Source organism: Pseudopipra pipra, chromosome 1 (assembly GCF_036250125.1).
Source record: "Pseudopipra pipra isolate bDixPip1 chromosome 1, bDixPip1.hap1, whole genome shotgun sequence".
In the NCBI taxonomy this organism is placed as follows: domain Eukaryota; kingdom Metazoa; phylum Chordata; class Aves; order Passeriformes; family Pipridae; genus Pseudopipra; species Pseudopipra pipra.
Window position 1 is genome coordinate 29,833,497 of NC_087549.1, and position 19,267 is coordinate 29,852,763.

At 41.2% G+C, this 19,267-nt stretch overlaps 1 protein-coding gene across 1 annotated transcript; it reads left to right on the forward strand.

Moving 5' to 3' along the window:
* Positions 1-1,876: 1,876 nt before the first annotated feature.
* On the forward strand, positions 1,877-13,115 carry IL7 (interleukin 7). Its single transcript, XM_064650231.1, has 6 exons — positions 1,877-2,565; positions 5,909-6,051; positions 9,573-9,650; positions 10,408-10,560; positions 11,992-12,150; positions 12,255-13,115. Exons 1-5 carry the CDS (start codon positions 2,556-2,558, stop codon positions 12,142-12,144), a joined length of 537 nt encoding a protein of 178 aa, XP_064506301.1. The 5' UTR covers positions 1,877-2,555; the 3' UTR covers positions 12,145-12,150; positions 12,255-13,115.
* Positions 13,116-19,267: the final 6,152 nt, after the last annotated feature.

Genomic DNA, 19,267 nt, shown 5'->3' on the forward strand with positions numbered 1-19,267 from the left:
AAATTGATACCAGTCATTTAAACAAGGTGAGTCTCAGATGGGATAAACTTTTATATCTTCAGTAGTCCTTTCACGATTTCTTGATAAAAACGTATTGTTAAGGTGATATTCACATAATTGGTTTTATATTAATTCTTCTAATATTACATCTATTTTTCCTTTAAAAAATATGCAATTGCATCTGAGTAACATATTCTCCTAAACACTTGAATTTTATTGCTCTGCAGGTAACCTTTTCAGGAAAAAAACATTGTTAAGTCACTAAAAGAAGCACTTTGAAAACAAAGTGCATATAGTGATTCAAAATATTTTTTAAAGCACATAAAAGTAACAAAAAAAGCTTGAATAGTTTATCACCCTCTACATACAAATATATCAAATAATGTCTATATCACAAGTTTATGCCACAGTAGAGGGTTAGGTCATGTAAGAGGGATTGATTGGGATCCAAATACACGATATGGGCAAAGTAAAGATCACACCAACTATCTGTCACTTTGACTGAAGAAAAAGTTTCCTATACATTTAACAGACTTTTCATCCTAAAAAAAAAAATAAGACTCTGCCACTACTGAAGAAGAGAGCGCAATTCCTTTTAAGACTCCAGCACCTTTCGGAGTCATGTTTCCATTAATGTGTAAAGCTGCTACACTGACTTCTTGTATCAATCACATTATTTAAAAAAAAAATTGAAGCAAATATCAGTCTTCCTGATGTTTCAGCCAGGAAAGTAACATAAGCAAAGCAGCTAAAGAAGTTTTCCTTTATATTTTACACCTTGACAATTTACTAACATCTGCATAAACTACCTCATTTTGTGAGCACACATGTACTGTCATAAGAAATTGGAAGAACTACTTGTCAGAAGGAAAGCTGATTTTGGGGGGTTTTGCATGACTGGAGCTTTATAGTGCAGCTTTTTCAAAACATTTGAAAAATTGAAAGTGCAAGTCTCTAAGTGCTGGACCCTAGAAAGAGATAAATTTGCTTGGATTACACCGGGTACGAATCCCCTCCAAGAGTCCTGTGACATTTTCTGACCTGCACATGGCAGCAAATTCAAATATACAGAGGGATGTTTTCAGACAATATTTGACAGAAGACAAAAAAGAAAACAATCAATGAAAAAAAAAAGTGACAACTTAAGACACAGTAAGAACTAGATCATTTTCCTATTAGTGAGTCGAAATCCTTGTCCAGATTCAAGATCTGAACAATCCATCACATCCAACCTCACACTCATTAACGGAACAAGCAATGACATGTGCTTGCTCCTTGTATGGAGCTGTGTTGACATCAATCATTATTCTTTGCCTGAGTATTATGGTAGTGATGTGCAATTATTAGTAAAGTCAACCAGCACAAAGCTGAAGGGGTGGAAAAACCAACTCCTTTTTGAATCTTGACAGAATACTTCTGAAGAAGGATTCATTAATTTTACCAAAGAAAAACTCATGAGAACTGTATAGCCGATCCAAAGCAGAGTATAATTCAGAGTCAATAAAGAGGACTAAGTATCTCCGCACAGAAGAATGAAGTGGCACAACTTCAATGAGAGAGAATGGGAGGAAACTATCCTGAGCAGTCCATATATTTGCTCCTTGATATTCACACTCCAATATCTATTCCCCCCCTTAGAAAAGCACTCTAATGAGAAGGGAGCAGGATTATGGAATTAGCTCTCTGCGCTCACGCAGAGCAGGAAAAGAAAAACACCTTCCTGAGCCATTCACCACCCTTTCTTAATCCTTTCATATTTCTCAGGATAAACTTTGCCGCCGGGAGGGTGGGGGGGAGGGACAACACGAAGAACTCCGAAAAAAAACATCCACCTTCCGCTTCTGACCCCGTGCCAAAAGCCTGGAGTAACCCTTGAACTGACACGGAGCCCTCTTGGCAGTCGCGCCTCCCACAACCCACCCAAGGGCAGCTGAGGGAGCGACGGGGCAGCGCAGCACCTCTCAGACCAAGCCTCTCCTCCAAAAGAGCGACTCCACAACACGGAGTGGTGTTGTGTGGTTTTTTTTTTTTTTTTTTTAGGATATCCTCCCCGCGTATGAGCGGATCTTTCCACGCGCACTGCCAAGGTCCATCCTTCCCTCCCTGGCCGCACACACGGCACTGGGCGTGTAGCCGGGGCTCTATGTAACCCCGCCGGCACGGCTCGGCCCCGCCACAGCCGCTCCGCGACGTCCGTCCCGGGCGCTCCCGACCCTGCGGCAGCGGAGCGGGGATGCCTCCAGCCCCGGCGGCCGGACCGCCGCCCGCCGATCCGCGGGCAGCTCCGCCGCGGCGGAGCAGAAAGTGAAAGTACCTGCGGCCGGCGGAGCCCCATGGGAAAGGCAAAGCCCGGCCGTCCCGCCGCCGCCTCTGACAGCGCCGCGACCCCGCTCGGCGGGCGGGCGGCCGGGGGCTGCTGAGCCCCGCCCGGCCGCCGCGGCCCCTCTCGGCCCCTGCGCGGCGCTCCGCGGGCTGCGGGCGTCATGGGCGACACGGCGCCGCCACCATGACCGCGGAGCCGTCGGCGCAGCTCCCTGACATCCTCCCCGCGGACCATGTTCCATGGTAAGGAGCGAGCCCCGCACCGCACCGCTCCACTCCGAAGGCGGCGGCGGGAAGAGCCCGCTCCACGGGAGCCCCGCTCCACCTGCCTCCCGCGCTGGGCTGGGATGGGCTGGGCTCCGCCGCGCTGCTCCGCGCCGCTCCGCACCCCCGGCCGCGCTGTCTCCTCACCGGCTCCGCTGTCTCCGCGCCGTCTCGCCTGCTCTGCTGGCGCAGTGCCGCCCGGTGCCTTTTAAACTCATGGTGACGGTCAGGGAAATTCCCAGTTTTGCTTTTTTTTTCAGTTTTCCTCGTAGAATGAAAGTAAAAGCGTCCGGTTCCCATCCCGCCTGCTGCCGGGAAGCGGAGCTCGGGAGTGGCAGAGGCAGCGGGACGGCGCGGGGCGGGGGAGCTGCGGGAAGCATTACCCCGCGCCGGTCCTCGCTGCACCCACCGCGGGCACCAGCTTCCCTGTGGCCACCTGCCTCGCTGTGGGCATCTGCCACCCTGTGGGCACCAGCTTCGCTGGAGGCACCAGCTTCCCTGTGGGCATCTGCCTCGCTGTGGGCACCTGCCGCCCCGTGGGCGCGCCCGAAGCAGGTGCCGCGCAGCGCCGGCCGTGCTTTGCCCTCGGGTCTCACTCGCGGAGCGCCCGCCCGCCCCTGAGCACGGGTTCAGGGGGGCAGACGGAGAACAGCTGGCAGCGACCCGCTGCCCGGGGACTGCGGGCTGCGGAGCGGGTCCAGGGGCAGAGGGTGCCGCCCGTCGAGGCGAGGGTGGGTTGTGGCGGACCGGGGCTGCTGCGGGGATTCCGCTGCGTGTGGCCGGGGGCGCGCCTCGGGCTGCATGCACAGGAGGGTTTTTTAAAATTAAAAATCCAAGAGGGATTTTCCAATTATTTGGAAATACTGGAATACTAAGTCTTCCTGTCTTTTCTGGGAGAATTTTTGGGGCTTTCCAGATATGACTTAGGAGTTTCTGGGAGTTTACTGAAAAGATGGGGTATTACCAGTAATACAGATTCTCTTTCTTTTGAAGTGCTGGTCATATGGAGTGCTATAAATTCTTCTTCTTTTGAAGTTACCTAACTTTAAGAAAATCCCTTTCGATTTTCAGTATAAAGCTCCCAGAACTTTTTATGACACTCGTCTAATGGTTCTTCCAGAGGACTCATTCAGAAATGTCTGAACAGATTCGATCCTGGTCCTGCAAAGGCTTAAGGGACTTCACAAGTGTGCAACTCACTATCTGCCTTGATTCTGTAATTTCCTCATTTTAAAAAAGGCCCACAATCTGTACAATACAGAGAAAGTAAAAATAAAGAAATAAAAGTGACCTTGCGGTTTTCACCTGTTGTCTTCACTTGTTGCTGAACAAACCAAATTTTAAGTGATGGAGTCAGTTAGATTGGTTTTAAATTAGAAGATTGTTATTTTTGTCTCTTGAAGCATGTTTGTGAAGCAGCATATCCAAGTTGCTTGTATTACTGCTACAATGCAAACTAGCATTGCAGTTCTTTTTTTTTGCAGTGGAATCAAGAGGTGCAATGGAGATTGGAAAAATGTCCTGTAATTGAGTTCTTGCATGTTTTTAAACATCTCTTAAAATGTTAAGTCTTAGTCTTTCAAACTGATAATTTGCTCAACACAGTTATAGTTAGCATAGAGATTTACAAAGTGGAAGTCAGGTGTGTCCACTTGGATCTTGAAGATCATAATAGAGTAGCCTTACATGGTTTTCATATTTATACATGTAGGATCCATTTAAGATCCACTTAACTTTTCAGGTTAGATTTTTTTTTTGAGAAACTAATAGACCTCCATTGATCAGTATATTGAAAACGTTAGAAAATTTGGGTTTCAATCCATCAAATTTCCCATTAAAATTTGGCAGCTTGCCACAAGAAGAATTCTGTGATTTAGCTTGTACGTGTAAAACTTTTCCAGTCCTTTTTCTAGGACAGAGGTGTACATTACAGCGTGTTCACAAGCAATCTATCAGAAAAACAAGGTTTTCGTAGTCAGGAAAAGTGGTATGCTTTCTTCTTTGAAGCGTATACTCTGTGTTTGGAGTTGGCTGGGATGGGCTGTAACAGACTGTTTGTTTTAATGGCTGGGAGCATGTGGTGTGTCTTGGGGTTCTTGCGTCACAGAAGTTAGGTAGGTCAGCAGAAATTATGCTCAAGTTTCATTGCTTTCTTCTTAGTTGTTGAAGATTTCTCTCTGAGGCTGTGATTGCTAGTGATGCCCAGATCCAGAGGTTTCCATCTCTTGAGTGCAGGGTTGGCTGTACCCAACACCCCATCCTTGCCATAGAGGAAGAAAAGTAGCAGCTAGGGTCAGGGCATCCCTTCTTCCTTTCCTGGCTTCTACCCCATAGTTACTCCTTATGCAGTTGTTCTTCTTACTCAGTAGCAGAGATGGGCAGAAACAGCTCGTACTAGTCCAGCAATCTGCTGTGATCTTCACTAGTCCCCCATCAGAAATTTCTAGCTTTGCTTTTTTTTCAAAACCTTCCATTTAAGCATCATCCTGGCTAGTTGAGCTGTAGACCAGAGTCCAGTTATGAGCTTCCTAATGTACCTAGTCCTTCATTCCAAGTACCAGGTCAGTCACCTGCAGCCTTCTGTTACCCTGTCAGTCGCTTTGGGGTCTTTTGATATTTTGGTCTTTTCTCTCAGCCTATCCTCACAGAACTCATGTTTTCCTGGATGTCATCGAAAGACAGAAGACCAGGGGTCTGAGCAAAGCCAGACAGTACACTGAAGGGAGAAATAAAGAGGGGGGCAGCGAGATTTGTTCCAAAACATTGCAAAAATCTTGAAGAGAAGGTTGTGCTCTCTTGTTATCGCCATTAGTATGGCTTCGTACATTTGGTCAGCCTGAAAATGTTTTTAAACACGCCTTTGATGTAAAGATGTGTTCATGGGGATTTGTAGAATTTATCAAATGAAAAATGGACAGTCAGGATGAGACTCAGCTGCAGGTTAAGACACTTACTTGTCTACATATGCCTGAGGTGGTTATGGGTTGGTTATGGGCCGGTTATGGTCAATGGAGAGACCTTGCCAATGCTTGCAGTGAAGCCTGGAGATGAATTCAGCCCAAGCAATCACCAAGTTGCTGGTCAGCTCAGTAGTTTTATCCTCTTACTAATGCTGGCTGAATCATCTTAGAGTATGAGGGAGTTTGGACACCCAAACAGTGTCTTAATCTGGAGCAGAATCCTTCTCTCAAGGAAGGATTAGTCATTTGTTGGTATGAATATCCCTTTTAAACGATTTCAACAGACTACAGAATGTATTTTTAAATAAAACATACACTCTGGGGCATTTAATGTATATTTAACTGTTCTTCTTGTAATCCAGCCTTTTTTAGATCTACTCTTCCAGTTCTGCCACTGCTCCTTGTTCTGTCTCCAGTGAATTCATCTAGTTGCGCAATGGAAAATAAAACAACTGAAATCCATGTGAAGTATGAGAACATACTAATTCACGACATCAATGAGCTGGTAGGTAATAGCTCTTGGGCTTTCAAAAAAATGTTGATTATTTTTAGATGATAGAAAATATTAATAAAAACTCTAACATTAACACACAAGAAAAGACCAATTTAAAACCACATGTTATCCTGGAATAGTGGCTTTATTTGAGGGGGTGTGACAATTTAGTCTCTCTAAAATCTCTGAAATCTGTGGATGCTGCCTATTTGCATGTACGAATACTGTGATAGAGGTATTTGTGCCTGTGCATCATGTAGTGAGACACATGTACCATTTGGCCATAAATAGGATGATATATTGAATTAAAAGGTACTCTTTTCTAAAGTAATTTCATGACTACTTCTGTTTGTATGTTTTTATCATTACACAACTTGTAATTTGTTCTACTAATTGTAGACTTCTTGACTGAAGTTTTATGTTGTCCCTTGAAAATAAATGCATAGAGGCACAAAATTCATATGAAAATAAAAGTTCCTTTTTATTTTACCTATTAATAATCTTATTTAGCCAACAAAGAATGAACTTTTCTAAATTGGCAAAACAGTATCATAACAGTTTACCAATCTGTGCCCAAAACCTACCTTCCAACTGTTCTTCATGAATTATTTATTAACAATTACATTCATCTGTCAAGATTTTCATGGGAGAAAACACCATAATTGGATTAGCAGAGGCATTTCCATGAAAATGGGATTTTTTCTGACAGGTTGTCACTCAATGAGAATTCTGTTGCAGTCTTAAACCAAGATGTGTTTGCACGAAATCCAAAATTGTATACAGTGCTTTTCCAAAGGTGAAATCAGAAGCCACTGTATTTCTTCACACTTGCAGTCCACCACTATTCTTCAGAGCACTATGCCAGTGGTTTCCAACCTTCCTCTACCAAGACACATCAGCCCTCATCTGGAAACAAAATATTTCTAGGGTCAGAGAATGATAATTTAACATTCTGATCATGTTGTGTTTGTTGAGATTATGAAGAGAGAAAGGTACTTCTCTGTAGATAAGTGACCTTACCCTGAACAAGGCACCATAGTTGGAGAAAATATTCATGGTCATATTAGAATAGACAACTCTTCCCTTCAGTTGTTGTCTTATTGCTGACAAAGACAAGTATCTCCTACAGAACAAAAATAAACCCTCTTGGTGAGCAGTTACAGGATAGCTGACCTATCAGAGAAAATAATATGACAGAAATAAGAGCCTTTGGGAAGCAGATCTTGCTGTCTTCCTGTGGTGGAGAGGCATGAGGTGCATCCCAGCTCCACTCAAACTGCAGGGTCAGGGAGGCTGGAGGAATTTCCTGGGCTGAAGGTGGCAATGGTTTGCCACTGCCCAACTGTAGGATAGAGCTTGATGCAGTTGGTGCCTTATGATGTCATCAAGGATTTGAATGGAAGAATGCCATTCTTCCAGGCACATTTTGAAAGTACTTATTTTTTCTTTTCCTTTTTTTTTTTAATTGTAATTTTTAAATAAATATTATGGAGGCTTTTTTTAAGACATGGAGTTTTTTAGGAGACTATATGAAAATGAAAAATTATGAAAATAAATAAATAAATAATGAATTAATGTTTGTGAAACTAATGGGAATGTACTGAATTCTGAAGCTTTTACTTCCTAGAACAGGCATGTACCAGTAACTACTGCGCAAGTTTCTTCATTTTTCAATCTTTATTTTTCCCAGTTTAAGAGAGATTCGTTTGTCTTATATGTAAAATCAGTGCTGTGTGGGTGATAGCAACTGCCCACTAGGCACTTCCTTACAATTGCAGAGCCAAAGTCAATAGCTTTCAGTCCCTCATCCTGATGTTTGAAGCAGTTATGGAGATTACTAGTGGGTTACATAGTAGATCTCTGTAAGGTAATTTAATTTTCACTAATGGCTTTTCTGAGGTCCAGATTTCCCTTAGGTTGGTTTAGTCACAGCCAATAAACTGTCTTCATAAGTGGTTACTGTGTGTTATACTAAAGGTGATCTGAGGAAGCCAGTGGGAATGGGTAAATCCCGCAGCAGTTAGCAACTGAAGTTGTAGATATATAGGTTTCAGGGTGATTACTTATTTGGTTATTTATTTATTTGTGCAATTAATTATTTATTTATAACTTTTGGTGCTGTGTGACTGCAGCAAAACTTCACTCTGTTGTGGTGCAAGCAAAGACATGCTTCCAAATTAGATTAGCTTCCAAATGTTGTTTGTTTGGCTTTTTTTGTTTGGTTTTATTGGGGGTTTTTTGGTTTTCCAGTCAATATTTGACTCCCTGAAGTCTTGGTTTTGAAAACACTTCCTGGATGAAATTCTATTTATCTTGGGTGACCTTCTAAAATATAGACACTGTTACATGAAAATATACATAAAAATTTTAGGAATTAAGTTGTCTAATGTGTTCATATAGACGCCTAAGTGAGGAGATCTAACACAATATTGTCATGAGCTGCCTTTTTCAAAGCCTTTCTGGTTGTGTTGGGTTATATGGATACAGGCTGAAGAAGAAAACGAAGCTTTTGTTGAGTTGGGTTCCATTGACATCTTGATGACAAGTGTGAAAGTAAAAGAAAAAAACAACAGAGATTAAACCATTAATAAAGATTAGAGTCACACAAAGGAGCAAGTGATATTACTTAAGCCATATTCTGTTAGTACATAGCAAAGTGAGTGCTGTAGCTGTTTAGAGCCTGGGTCATGTATTATGGAGATGAACATTGACAAACATTGTATTTAATGTATTCAGTGTTAAAATTCAAGAGATTTAAGATTTAAACCATTGCTGTATGTTTCAAAATTGCCAAAGAACAAAGTAATTTGATAGAATATGAAGATTTAAATTTAACAGATTTATGTCCAGTTCTGGGCTTCCCCATACAAGAGAAATAAGGAGCTACTGGAGAAAGTCCAGCAAAAAGCCGTGAAGACAATGAACAGACTGGAGCATCTGTCTAATAAAGAAAGGCTGAGAGCTGGGACTGTTCAGCTTGGAGAAGAGAAGGCTTAGGGCGATCTCATTAATGTGTATAAATACCTGAAGAGAGGAGGCAAAGGGTACAGAGACAGGTTCTTCTCAGGGGTGCCCAGGAATAGGACAAGGGGCAGTGGGCAAAACCAGAAACACAAGTGGTTCCCTCTGAACATCAGAAATACTTTTCATTATGAGGGTGACTGAGCACTGGCACAAGTTCCCAAGGGAGTCTACATCCTTGAAGATATTCAAATCCCATCTGGACGTGGTCCTAGGCAACCGGCTCTAGGGGCCCTGTCTCAGCAGGGGCATGGGACCAGATGGGCTCCTTCCAGCCTTGGCCAGTTTGTGATTCTGTGTGATTCTGTGAATACCTTTAGATAGTGTAGCTGGATTGGGGTTTTATTTCCCTACTTGCTGAGGAAGAGCTCAGAACTGTACACTAACACTGCTACCCTGACCGAGGAGATGCTACAGAACGATTTACTGTTGACATCACTGGCTGTTAGGCAGAAAACTTCCTCACTTGATTAAAAGTACTTTCATGTCTAAACATATACGATATTTTACAGGTAAATATATCTGCTCAGAATCGTGACAGGTGCTGCAGGAACAAAAATAACAAAGTGTTTTTCTGCAATGATACTCAGGTAAAATTTAACTTTTCAGAATTTAGAGAGTATAAAATCAAATGAGTTCTCTGTACACTCCAGTCCCTGAAAAAAATATTGTGATAGAGAGTAATATAACCTTTTAATAGTCAAATCATAATATTTTGGGTTGTTCTTTTTTATGACTCTGGAATCACAGAATTTGTCAAGAAAACTGATATTTAAAAAATTAAAATATTAAGCAATTCCATATCCAAGAAATGTGGATTTTTTTTTTCTACTATAAAGATTTTTCTGTACAAATAGTACAATGGAAATGGAATTAAACATTAAAATTTCCCAACCTCTGTTTTTATTTTTCTACAGAAACTTTTATTAGCTAAGCTTTCCACTTCAGATCTGAAAGCTTTAAATAATAGTTTGGGCACATCTCAAATGGCAGAAAGCACAATTGTCAGCTGTTGCTGCAGATTTTATAATGACTTGATAGAAGGACTGACTCCAAAAATCACTTCCTGTTTTCCTAACAGCATCAATTGATTACATTATGGCTGTAATTTCTCCCTAACATCCTTATGCTATTATTATAACTACTACAAATTGCTTCTTTAAATATTTTGAAGACATGGCAGGTACATTAGAGTACTTATGCGTTTTATTGGAAAAGATTAGCACTATGAAAGCAAAAGAAACTAATGGTAATTGATGGAGGGTTTTTTTTTTAAAGACAAACCAACATTGCAAAGAATCAATGGTGCAGACCTTTCAGGACACATTTTTCTTTCTCCCTTTACAGGAAATAGAATCATTACAGAGCATGGCATGCAACATGCTCAGATTCTTTCATAAGCAAAGAATCAGCAAAGCCTTTAGATGGAAAGCAGCATTCGTCTCATGTGGGACATTACAGGTTCTGAAGTGCAAATGTGAAGGACACAGAAAAGAAAAAGTAAGTGGTAATGATGTTCTACAGTTTATTTTACCTATTTGACTTATTGCTTAGAGCTATTCAACACAGACTCTCACATCTACCTCTCAAAGGTACAACTATCATACACGTTATATGCAAGAGGAATTTTGCTCTGTATAGCACATGTCTTATCATAGACATTAAGCCCAGTGCAAAGACTAAGTAAAACAAGCCTCTGGAATTCTATGGTGAAGATATCTACTGTGGTTCAGTACTGAAATACCTGAGTTAATTCTCCAGTAAAAGACAAAGGCCAGACTCGTGCAAAGAAGGTGTTTAGCTTCTCCAGTGTATAAAATCATAGTTGGTACTTCTCATTGGGGTTCTACCCTAAGAGTAATGTTTAATCTGGTTTGTTTTAACAAACAAAGTTAGGGGGGAGTTTGTCTCTTTTCCATAATCTCTTTGGTCTTTATTTTAACTACAGTATCTCAAATTCAATAAGAACAGTTAGGCATGATAATAATTGGATTTTTAGCCATTGGCAGAATCTTCTTTTTAATGTGTCACTCAAATGTAGCACAATTATCTACAGGCTACCTTAGCAAAGGAAGAGTGTTCTTTTAAGTGTGGCTCAGTGTTACCTATTGAACACAAAAATATTAACCAACATCAAAAAGTTTCCACATAGGCACCATAGGATATAATGCTTAAATAGTTGGATTGAAGGCTGCATTTAACTCATTGAAATGGAGAGACCCTTACAATCTGGGACCAGATCTTCAAAGTAATATTGGATGATCTGCTTAGTCACCTGTGCTGAATCCACTGTTTGCCTTACTTTAAAAGGTATCCCAGTCAAAGTCATAAAGTCAGAGTGTCACCCTTGCAACTCCTACCTAACCTCATGGATGCCTGTTTTTATTTTGAAGACCAATTAAAATAATTTAGTAAAAAATTATGAGTAGCCATTAAATATGAAAAAGGAACCACAGTAGTTTTTTCTGGTTAAGATCCTGAATACTAGGCCACAGCACCAGCCCCTAGAACAAGTCTGTCTTGTTACACCAGTCTCAACACATGCAGTCGAAGTTTGGCTCACAATTTAATAGGCTTTATTTTCCCAGTCCTTCAGATAATGGAGGATAAATTTTAAACCACTGATAGAGGACATACATGATCTCAGTTGGACACACTGGTTTCAGCTGTCCTAGTTTGCTGTGTGTTAAAGCCATGTTCTCCCAGTCCCATGGGCAGGGGTGGCAGCAGGGCTCTGCTCAGAGTGAGAACATCAGGGTGATGCAGGCTGTACTGCCATGGCTTGCTTTGTGAGCAGCCCAGCTTTCTGGCTTACCATGCATGGTACTGGCATTATTTATTGAAATGGAATGGAATGGATTTGTTTTAAAAGATGCCTGTAGGAATAGAATAAGCAGTCCTCAATTAACAATACAATCTGTTCTTTTTCAGATTTGTCCACATGTAAATGTATTTAGTAAAGAAGATACAGAGACAGGTGAACAGTCCAGAAAGAAATGTAACCAAGAAGTTTGTGAACTGAAAGAAAATATATCTAGCCTTAGATCCTGCTGGAATAAATTTGAAAAAATAATTTCCAGGTGATTCCAGGTGAATCCTGTTCTTTTCTTTTGAAGTGGCATTACTTGGTACCTTTGCATTTTATATGCATTCTTCAAGTAACCTTGCTCGCTTATATAAACACTTTATGCCAGAATTCTGATGGAAAGCTACTGTACCTTGTTCCTGGAGATGGAATAAGCAGAAACGACTGAACAAGCTGCTGAAGTCCAAGAAGTGGAAATAAAAGACCAGCATGTGAAACAAAGAACTCTACAGAAGGCTGTGTCCCACCTTTGTGCTCTGGAAACTACTTTGAATATTCTGATTTTTCAAGTAACTTTATAATACCATCACATGAAAGTAATCTATTTACATGTCTTCTGCAATTTATAAAATCATCTTAGAAGCTGCAGGTGAAGAAAACAGTATGGAAAAGTAGCTGGTTTCCTTATACCTATGTAAAACTCATCAAGATCCAAAAGTAACAATCTATCAAAGCAGCAGCTAATCTTGAGTATGTTCTGCTGACATAGAAGTGTTTTCAGTGTAGGTCAAATGGTCTGCTAACTGATTTGGGTTTGGAAAGAGCAGGGAAGAAGTCAACTTTCTGAAAAACTTAGAAAGGGTACTGATTTCTGAGAGATGTAGCATGCTTCTGCTCTCTGAAGTAGAGGCAAGACAGCAAGTCCTATGGAAGGCAAAAAAGGAGAGGCTTGAATGTATGTTTGTTCAGCTGACTAGCAGTACTAGTCCTATGAATTTGGTTAACCCATAGTTAGCTGCAGGAGGAGCTAGAATTTCTTAGCTTCAGATTGTGATTTGTTATATGCAATTATTTTATATAACGTGTTTTAAGATGTTAGACAACCATGAATTAAAATGTGTGAATATTGTCAGAGAATAATATATTGGCATTTAACTAATAAAGTGTTCATATTTAATTTTGGATAAATATAAGTATTTTTATAGTTGTTTATAACTCTTTTGCAGTTTCTTACTTTGATATTATAACTCCTTTGGTAATAAAATATTTGTCTTATATGGAATTGGGCTGTTCGGTTTTTGACTGTCACTACTCCATTTTTAGCTTTTTTTCACAGCCAGTCATTAAAAGCACAGTTGGTAATGTAACTTCCAGCTGTTGGGTACTTCCCCTCTTAAAATACCTGTTTCTTAGCTGCTTGTAACCTGGCCAGTTTAGGCAAACATTTCCATACCAGCCACCTGCCCTGGACTAAACACTTTGGGAAAGCTTTAGCTAAGCCAGCCTGCTGTTTCCTGTTTCACAGTAAACCAATATATAAACAGTTTTATCTGTGCTAAAAGCATCTTTCTGCAGAACTACTCTGAGAAAATTTTGGTATTCAGAACAAACACCTGAAAAAATGGTGGGATATACTTCAAACTGTTCAGTTGACTGGAAACAGCATTTAGCTTTATGTATTTGACTGGAATAAGACTGCTGTACTGAATCCGTGAGGGAAGAGGTTAAGAGCAAAGCAAACATGTCATGCTTCCCTGCAATACACCCCTCTATTGGGTCTGGCTGAGATGGAGTTCATTTTCCCATTGCAGCCCTCACAGTGCTGTGCTCTGCATTGGTAGCTAGAAAGATGCTGATAGCACACCATTGTTTTGGCTACTGCTGAGCAGAGCTGGCACAGCGCCAGTGCTGTCTTTTGACATTTCCCCTGCCCATGAAGGGTGTGGAGGTGGGCAAGATCCTGGGAGGGGACACAACCAGGCCAGCTGACCCAAATTAGCCAAAGTGATATTCCATACCATATGGCATCAGCTCAGGTATAAAAGCCAAGGGAAAGAGGAGGGTGGGGAGGCATTTGTTATTTACAAGGTTTGCCTTCTGGAGCACCACTACAGGTGCTGAAGCCCTGCTTCCCGGGAAGTGGCTGAACATCACTTGCTGAATAAATCTTTTTTCTTTCTTTGCTTGTACACATGCAAACTTTCGCTTCTGTTTTAGTAAACTGCTTTATCTCAATACTCCAGTCATTTTTCATCTTATTTTCTCTCCCTTGTCTAGCCAGGAAGGGGAGTGATAGAGTGACTTGGTGGGCACATGGCATCCAGCCAAAGTCAGCTCATCACAACCCCCTCCAGCCCCCATCTATTTATGGTGACAATGAGGTAGGAGTGATAACTTTGTAAAACTGTGATTGAGACTTTCACATATTCTCTTTAGCTCTTCATGTAAGAGATTGCAACTTTAACTCCAAACACTTAAAAAATCCAAAGCCAACCCATAAATCTTTTATGTAATGGGGAAGGGAAACATTTCCAACTATCATACTGCAGATAAATTAATGTAACCCCTATTGCAAGGACTTCTCTGGAAATCCCTTCCTCTAAAGGGGCAGAAAGACAACTCAGGAGACTGAGGATTCAAGTGGTCTCTGAGACTGAAGAACAGTGGTTTGGTTTTCTTTGGAAATTTAGGAACAGTTGAAAGCCAAGATTTGTTTCCTAATAACCACTTGGCAAGAAAACGGCAGTGTGAATTAAAACAAAAACACACATGCAGCATTAGCTACTATAAAACTGAAAGTTAAGTCAGCTTAAATGACTTAAGCAGCAGCCCACAACTTAAATCTTGAGGCAAATAAAGCAGTTTCAGGACTAATGTAGGGGAAAGACCAAGGGTAGATTCAGAACAGAAATTTAAACTGATTAAGAAATCATGGATTTTTTTGTGATTACTTCTCTTAATAAATATCCTGCCTGTCTGATTCTTGTTGCCAAACTTCTTGAGTCACCATTTACATGCAAACACTAACTGCTAAATGCACTGACTTGCACTCTTTGTTCTCTTCTATTTGAATCATAGAATCAGCTGGGTTGGAAGGGACCTCAGAGATCAAGTCCAACCCTTGATCCACTACCACTGCGGTTACCAGACCATGGCACCAAGTGCCACATCCAGTCTCTTTTTAAAAATCTCCAGGGATGGAGAATCCACTACTTCCCCTGGGCAGCCCATTCCAATGTCTGACCACCCTCTCTGTAAAGAAATTCTTTCTAATATCTAACCTAAACCTCCCCTGGGACAACTTGAGACCGTGCCCTCTTGTCTTGCTGATAGTTGCCTGGGAAAAGAGACCAACCCCCACCTGGCTACAATCTCCTTTCATGTAGTTGTAGAGAGTGATGAGAACCTCCTCTGGTCTCTCCTGGAATTACAAATATGGCAATAAACTGCTTTGCAGGAATGGGCAAAGGGAAAACTTGCATAGTATTATCACCACCACGCCTACCTCACTACCACTTTCATTTATGTGTTTATTTATTTATTTGGCCACAGCAAAGCAGTAATATGAGTAGAACAAAACCATGATTTAGAAATACATAGAATTTATGGGAAGCTATTGTTGCCTTAAGGTTTTTGATTTTTTGATTTTTCTAATTTTTATAAGTTTTAGAAGTAATGTAGCAAATGTAGATTTTTAGAAGCAGCTGCATTCATTCCCTCACCCTTTAGCACAGTAGCAACACAGATACCCAACCCTCTTACCCCATTCCATGTTCCCCATTATCAATTCCCCCTTAAATTCCATTTGGCATATTTAGTCTTCTTTCAAGGTAGGCTTTCTTCTGTTTAAGGACATCTGCTCCCTAGCGTGAACTGCAAAATACGACCAAGAACTGGGTGACTGTATGTACTCTGTACTCCAAAGAAGACCAAGATGATGAAGAAAAGGGTCCCAGGACAACCCCAGACCCAATTCCCAAGGGGCAGGTCGGGGGTGGACTGGGGTAAAGGCCAACGGGTGGATAAAATCAGGGATTGGACAGACAGTATTATAAAATTGTAACGCTGGATCAGGGAGCTGCGCGCGTCTTGTAACCCCATTGCCTTAGAGGCATCGTTAAACCTTCCTTCACCTTAGCTCCTTAAGTTGCCTCGGAGTTTTTTTTCTCCCTGAGTTTTTTTTTAGGCATCAGTATCAAGGGAAAAAACTTAGGTATTTAAATTAGTAAAAAAAAATTGAGCACTGTTGTTACAAGAGGTTCAGGTTTGAGACCATCTAAGGACCGTGAAGGTGCACAAGTTCATGGAACCTGTTGCGATGTATCTTGTGGGTTCTGAAGGAACTGGCAGAGGAAGCCTCTAAGTCACTATCCATCATATTTGAGAAGTTGTGGCAGTTCGGTTCCCAGTATCTGGAAAAAGGGAAGCATAACTCCTATTTTTTAAAAGGGAAATAAGGAAGACCTGGGGAATTACAGATCAATCAGTCTCACCTCAGTGTCCAGAAAGATCGTGGAGCAGATCCTTCTCAAAAGTATGCTAAGGCATATGAAAAATAAGGAGGCGATTTGCATCATGTCTGACAAATTTGGTGGCCTTCTATGACAGGGTTACAGCATTGGAACAAGATGTTCTTTAAGGCCCCTTCTAACCTAAACCATTCTATGATTTTATGTAAGAAAGCAGCAAGGGATGATTAACCCGTGAGTAAGATAGGGTTGCACATTTCTAACAGCAAGAATGCTCTGTGGTTCATGAGAAGAAAGAATTTCTGGTGCTTAGGAAGCCAAATCAAGGAAGGCCACTGGAAGAGAACATTCAAATACCAACTTTACACCATCAAAAAAGTGTTTACAGCTGTAGCTCTTAAGCAAAAGATGCAGGAGTAAATTTCTCTTGTCTGGTTTTGCTTCCTTTCAATTCCACCTCTCTGGCTTTGTGCTGAGCAAAAGGTATGTTGGCTTTACGACACGTTTCATTCAACAGCTATTTAGGTTTTTATTGGGATTTTTTCTTCCTGCTGATTAAAATGTTCATGGTGAACCATAATAAAGAGGAAGGTAACATGACAATTATCATAGAATCTCAGCAGTGACAACAAATTTTGCTGACTCCTGGCACATAAATGAATTTCATAAAAAATGAAGGGAAAATGTATCTGCCTTCCTCTAAAGCAGATATGGTGAATCACAGAACGTCACAGAATCACAGACAGGTTTGTAAGGGACCTTAAAGATCATCTAGTTCCATCCCCCCTCCCATGGGCAGGGATGGTACTCACTAGACCAGGTTGCTTAAAGCCCCATCCAGCCTAGCCTGGCCTTGAACACTTCAGGGATGGGGCATCCACAACTTCTCTGGGCAACCTGTTCTGGTGCCTTCCCAATATCACAGTAAAGAACTTCCTCCTAACATTTAATCTAAATCTCTCCTCCTTCTATTTAGAACCATTCCCCTATGTCCTGCCACAGGCCCTCGCAAAAAGTCCCTCTTCACCTTTTTTGTAAACACCCTTTAGGTACTGGAAGGCCACAATGAGGTCTCCCCAAAGCCTTCTCTTCTCCAGGCTGAACAACCCAGTTCCTTCAGCTTGTCTTCAAAGGAGAGGTGTTCCAGCCCTCTGATCATATCTGTGGCCCTTTGGACTCACTGCACAGGTTCATGTGCTTTTTATGTTGTGGGCCCCAGAGCTGGATGCAGTACTCTGCACACTGAATGGCAGGCCACACTTCTTTTGATGCAGCCCAGGACGTGGCTGGCTTTCTGGAATGCAAGCACACGTTGCTGGCTGATGTCCAGCTTTTCATCCACAAGGACCGTTGCTCTCAATGACTTCTTCTCACAGTCTGTGTTTATGTCTGGGATTGTTCTGACCCAGGTGCAGCATCTTGCACTTGGACTTGTTGAACCTCACTGGGTTCCTCTGGGCCCAATTCTCAAGTTTGCCCAGGTTTCGCTGGATGGCATCCCTTCCTCCTCTTGCGTCAACTGCATCACTCAGCTTGGTGTCATCTGCAAACTTGATGAGGGTGCACTTGATCCCATTGTCTGTGTCACTGACAAACATATTAGAGAGCACCAGTCCCAAAACAAGAGTCCTGAGGGACACCACTTGTTACTGGCCTCCACCTGAATAGGGAGCCATTGACCACAACTCCTAGGCTGCATCCACCCAGATAATTCCTTTTCCACTGAGTAGTCTAGCTTCAAATCCATCTCTCTCCAAATAAACAAAAGAGCTCAATAAGAGGAACTCACTGAGAGTAATGAAAAGAGGAATTTGTTTCTATTCATCCAAGTCTCATCTCACCAGTAAATTTAAAACCCCTATTCTTTGAAAATAACAACTAAGTGGCTCACTCCCAGCTACCAGCAGAAGACAGTGGATGGTCCTCATATCAGGTCTGGTGTACCTGAATAAGGCTGAAATTACATCACCTACCCCTACGTTATGTCATTTAAGACAATATCGCATTTCACTACAAAAATTTGTGCATCACAAAAGGTTTTATTAGCATATTTGCTTTATTGTTAACAAGTGGCAAATTAGCATTAGGTGCTGATTTACATTTATTAATTAAAACAGAACTGACACTTTAAAATAAACAAAATGTACTGAATAAAATGCAAACAAACCCAGGAATTCTGGCAAAAAAACCCCCCCCGGACGGTCGCATACACAAATATTTAATGCACTGAGGGGTAAGGCAAAGATAATAAATGCAACGCTGACAAAATGAATCACCTCAAACACATGAATGAACACATTGTTTAAAAACATGGAACATCAATAAATAAACTTACAAAGATAAACATATTAAGTGTCATATGAGGGATGAACACCAAGAATTAAAGCAATCATATAAAGTAGGTGTTGTAACAGTCATAGCATATTCAGCACTCTACAAATCCCACCCAAATCCATTCATGGTTCTGCCAGAAAGCCAAACAGAAACAAAGAACTATGGTAAACCATGCACTCCTATTTAGAACTTAGGTTCAATATTCAGCTATATTAAACTGAATATTTGATTTGCTGACTCAAAGTATTATGTTCAAATTGGGGAAATGTGATTTCCCTACTGATTATTTTTGTGCAGAAAAAGCACTAATTAAAAGAAAGTTTGAAGAAGCTGTTTTCTGGCAAGATGAAGTGGAATGGGCCTAAATAGGATCCTCCAGAAATGTGCATTCTGGAATGACATAACACCAAAAAACCAAACCCAAAACAAAACAAAAAATGAACTAACGTGCAAAAGTAATCTCTTATACTGTGAATACTGCAAAGAACATATCAACCAAGTAACTACTGAATACAGTTAACAGAGTCTTTTACCTAGCACTTCTTCCAATAACACAATTAGGTCACTCAAATCTTAGTCAGCAAGTTGGAAAAAAGCC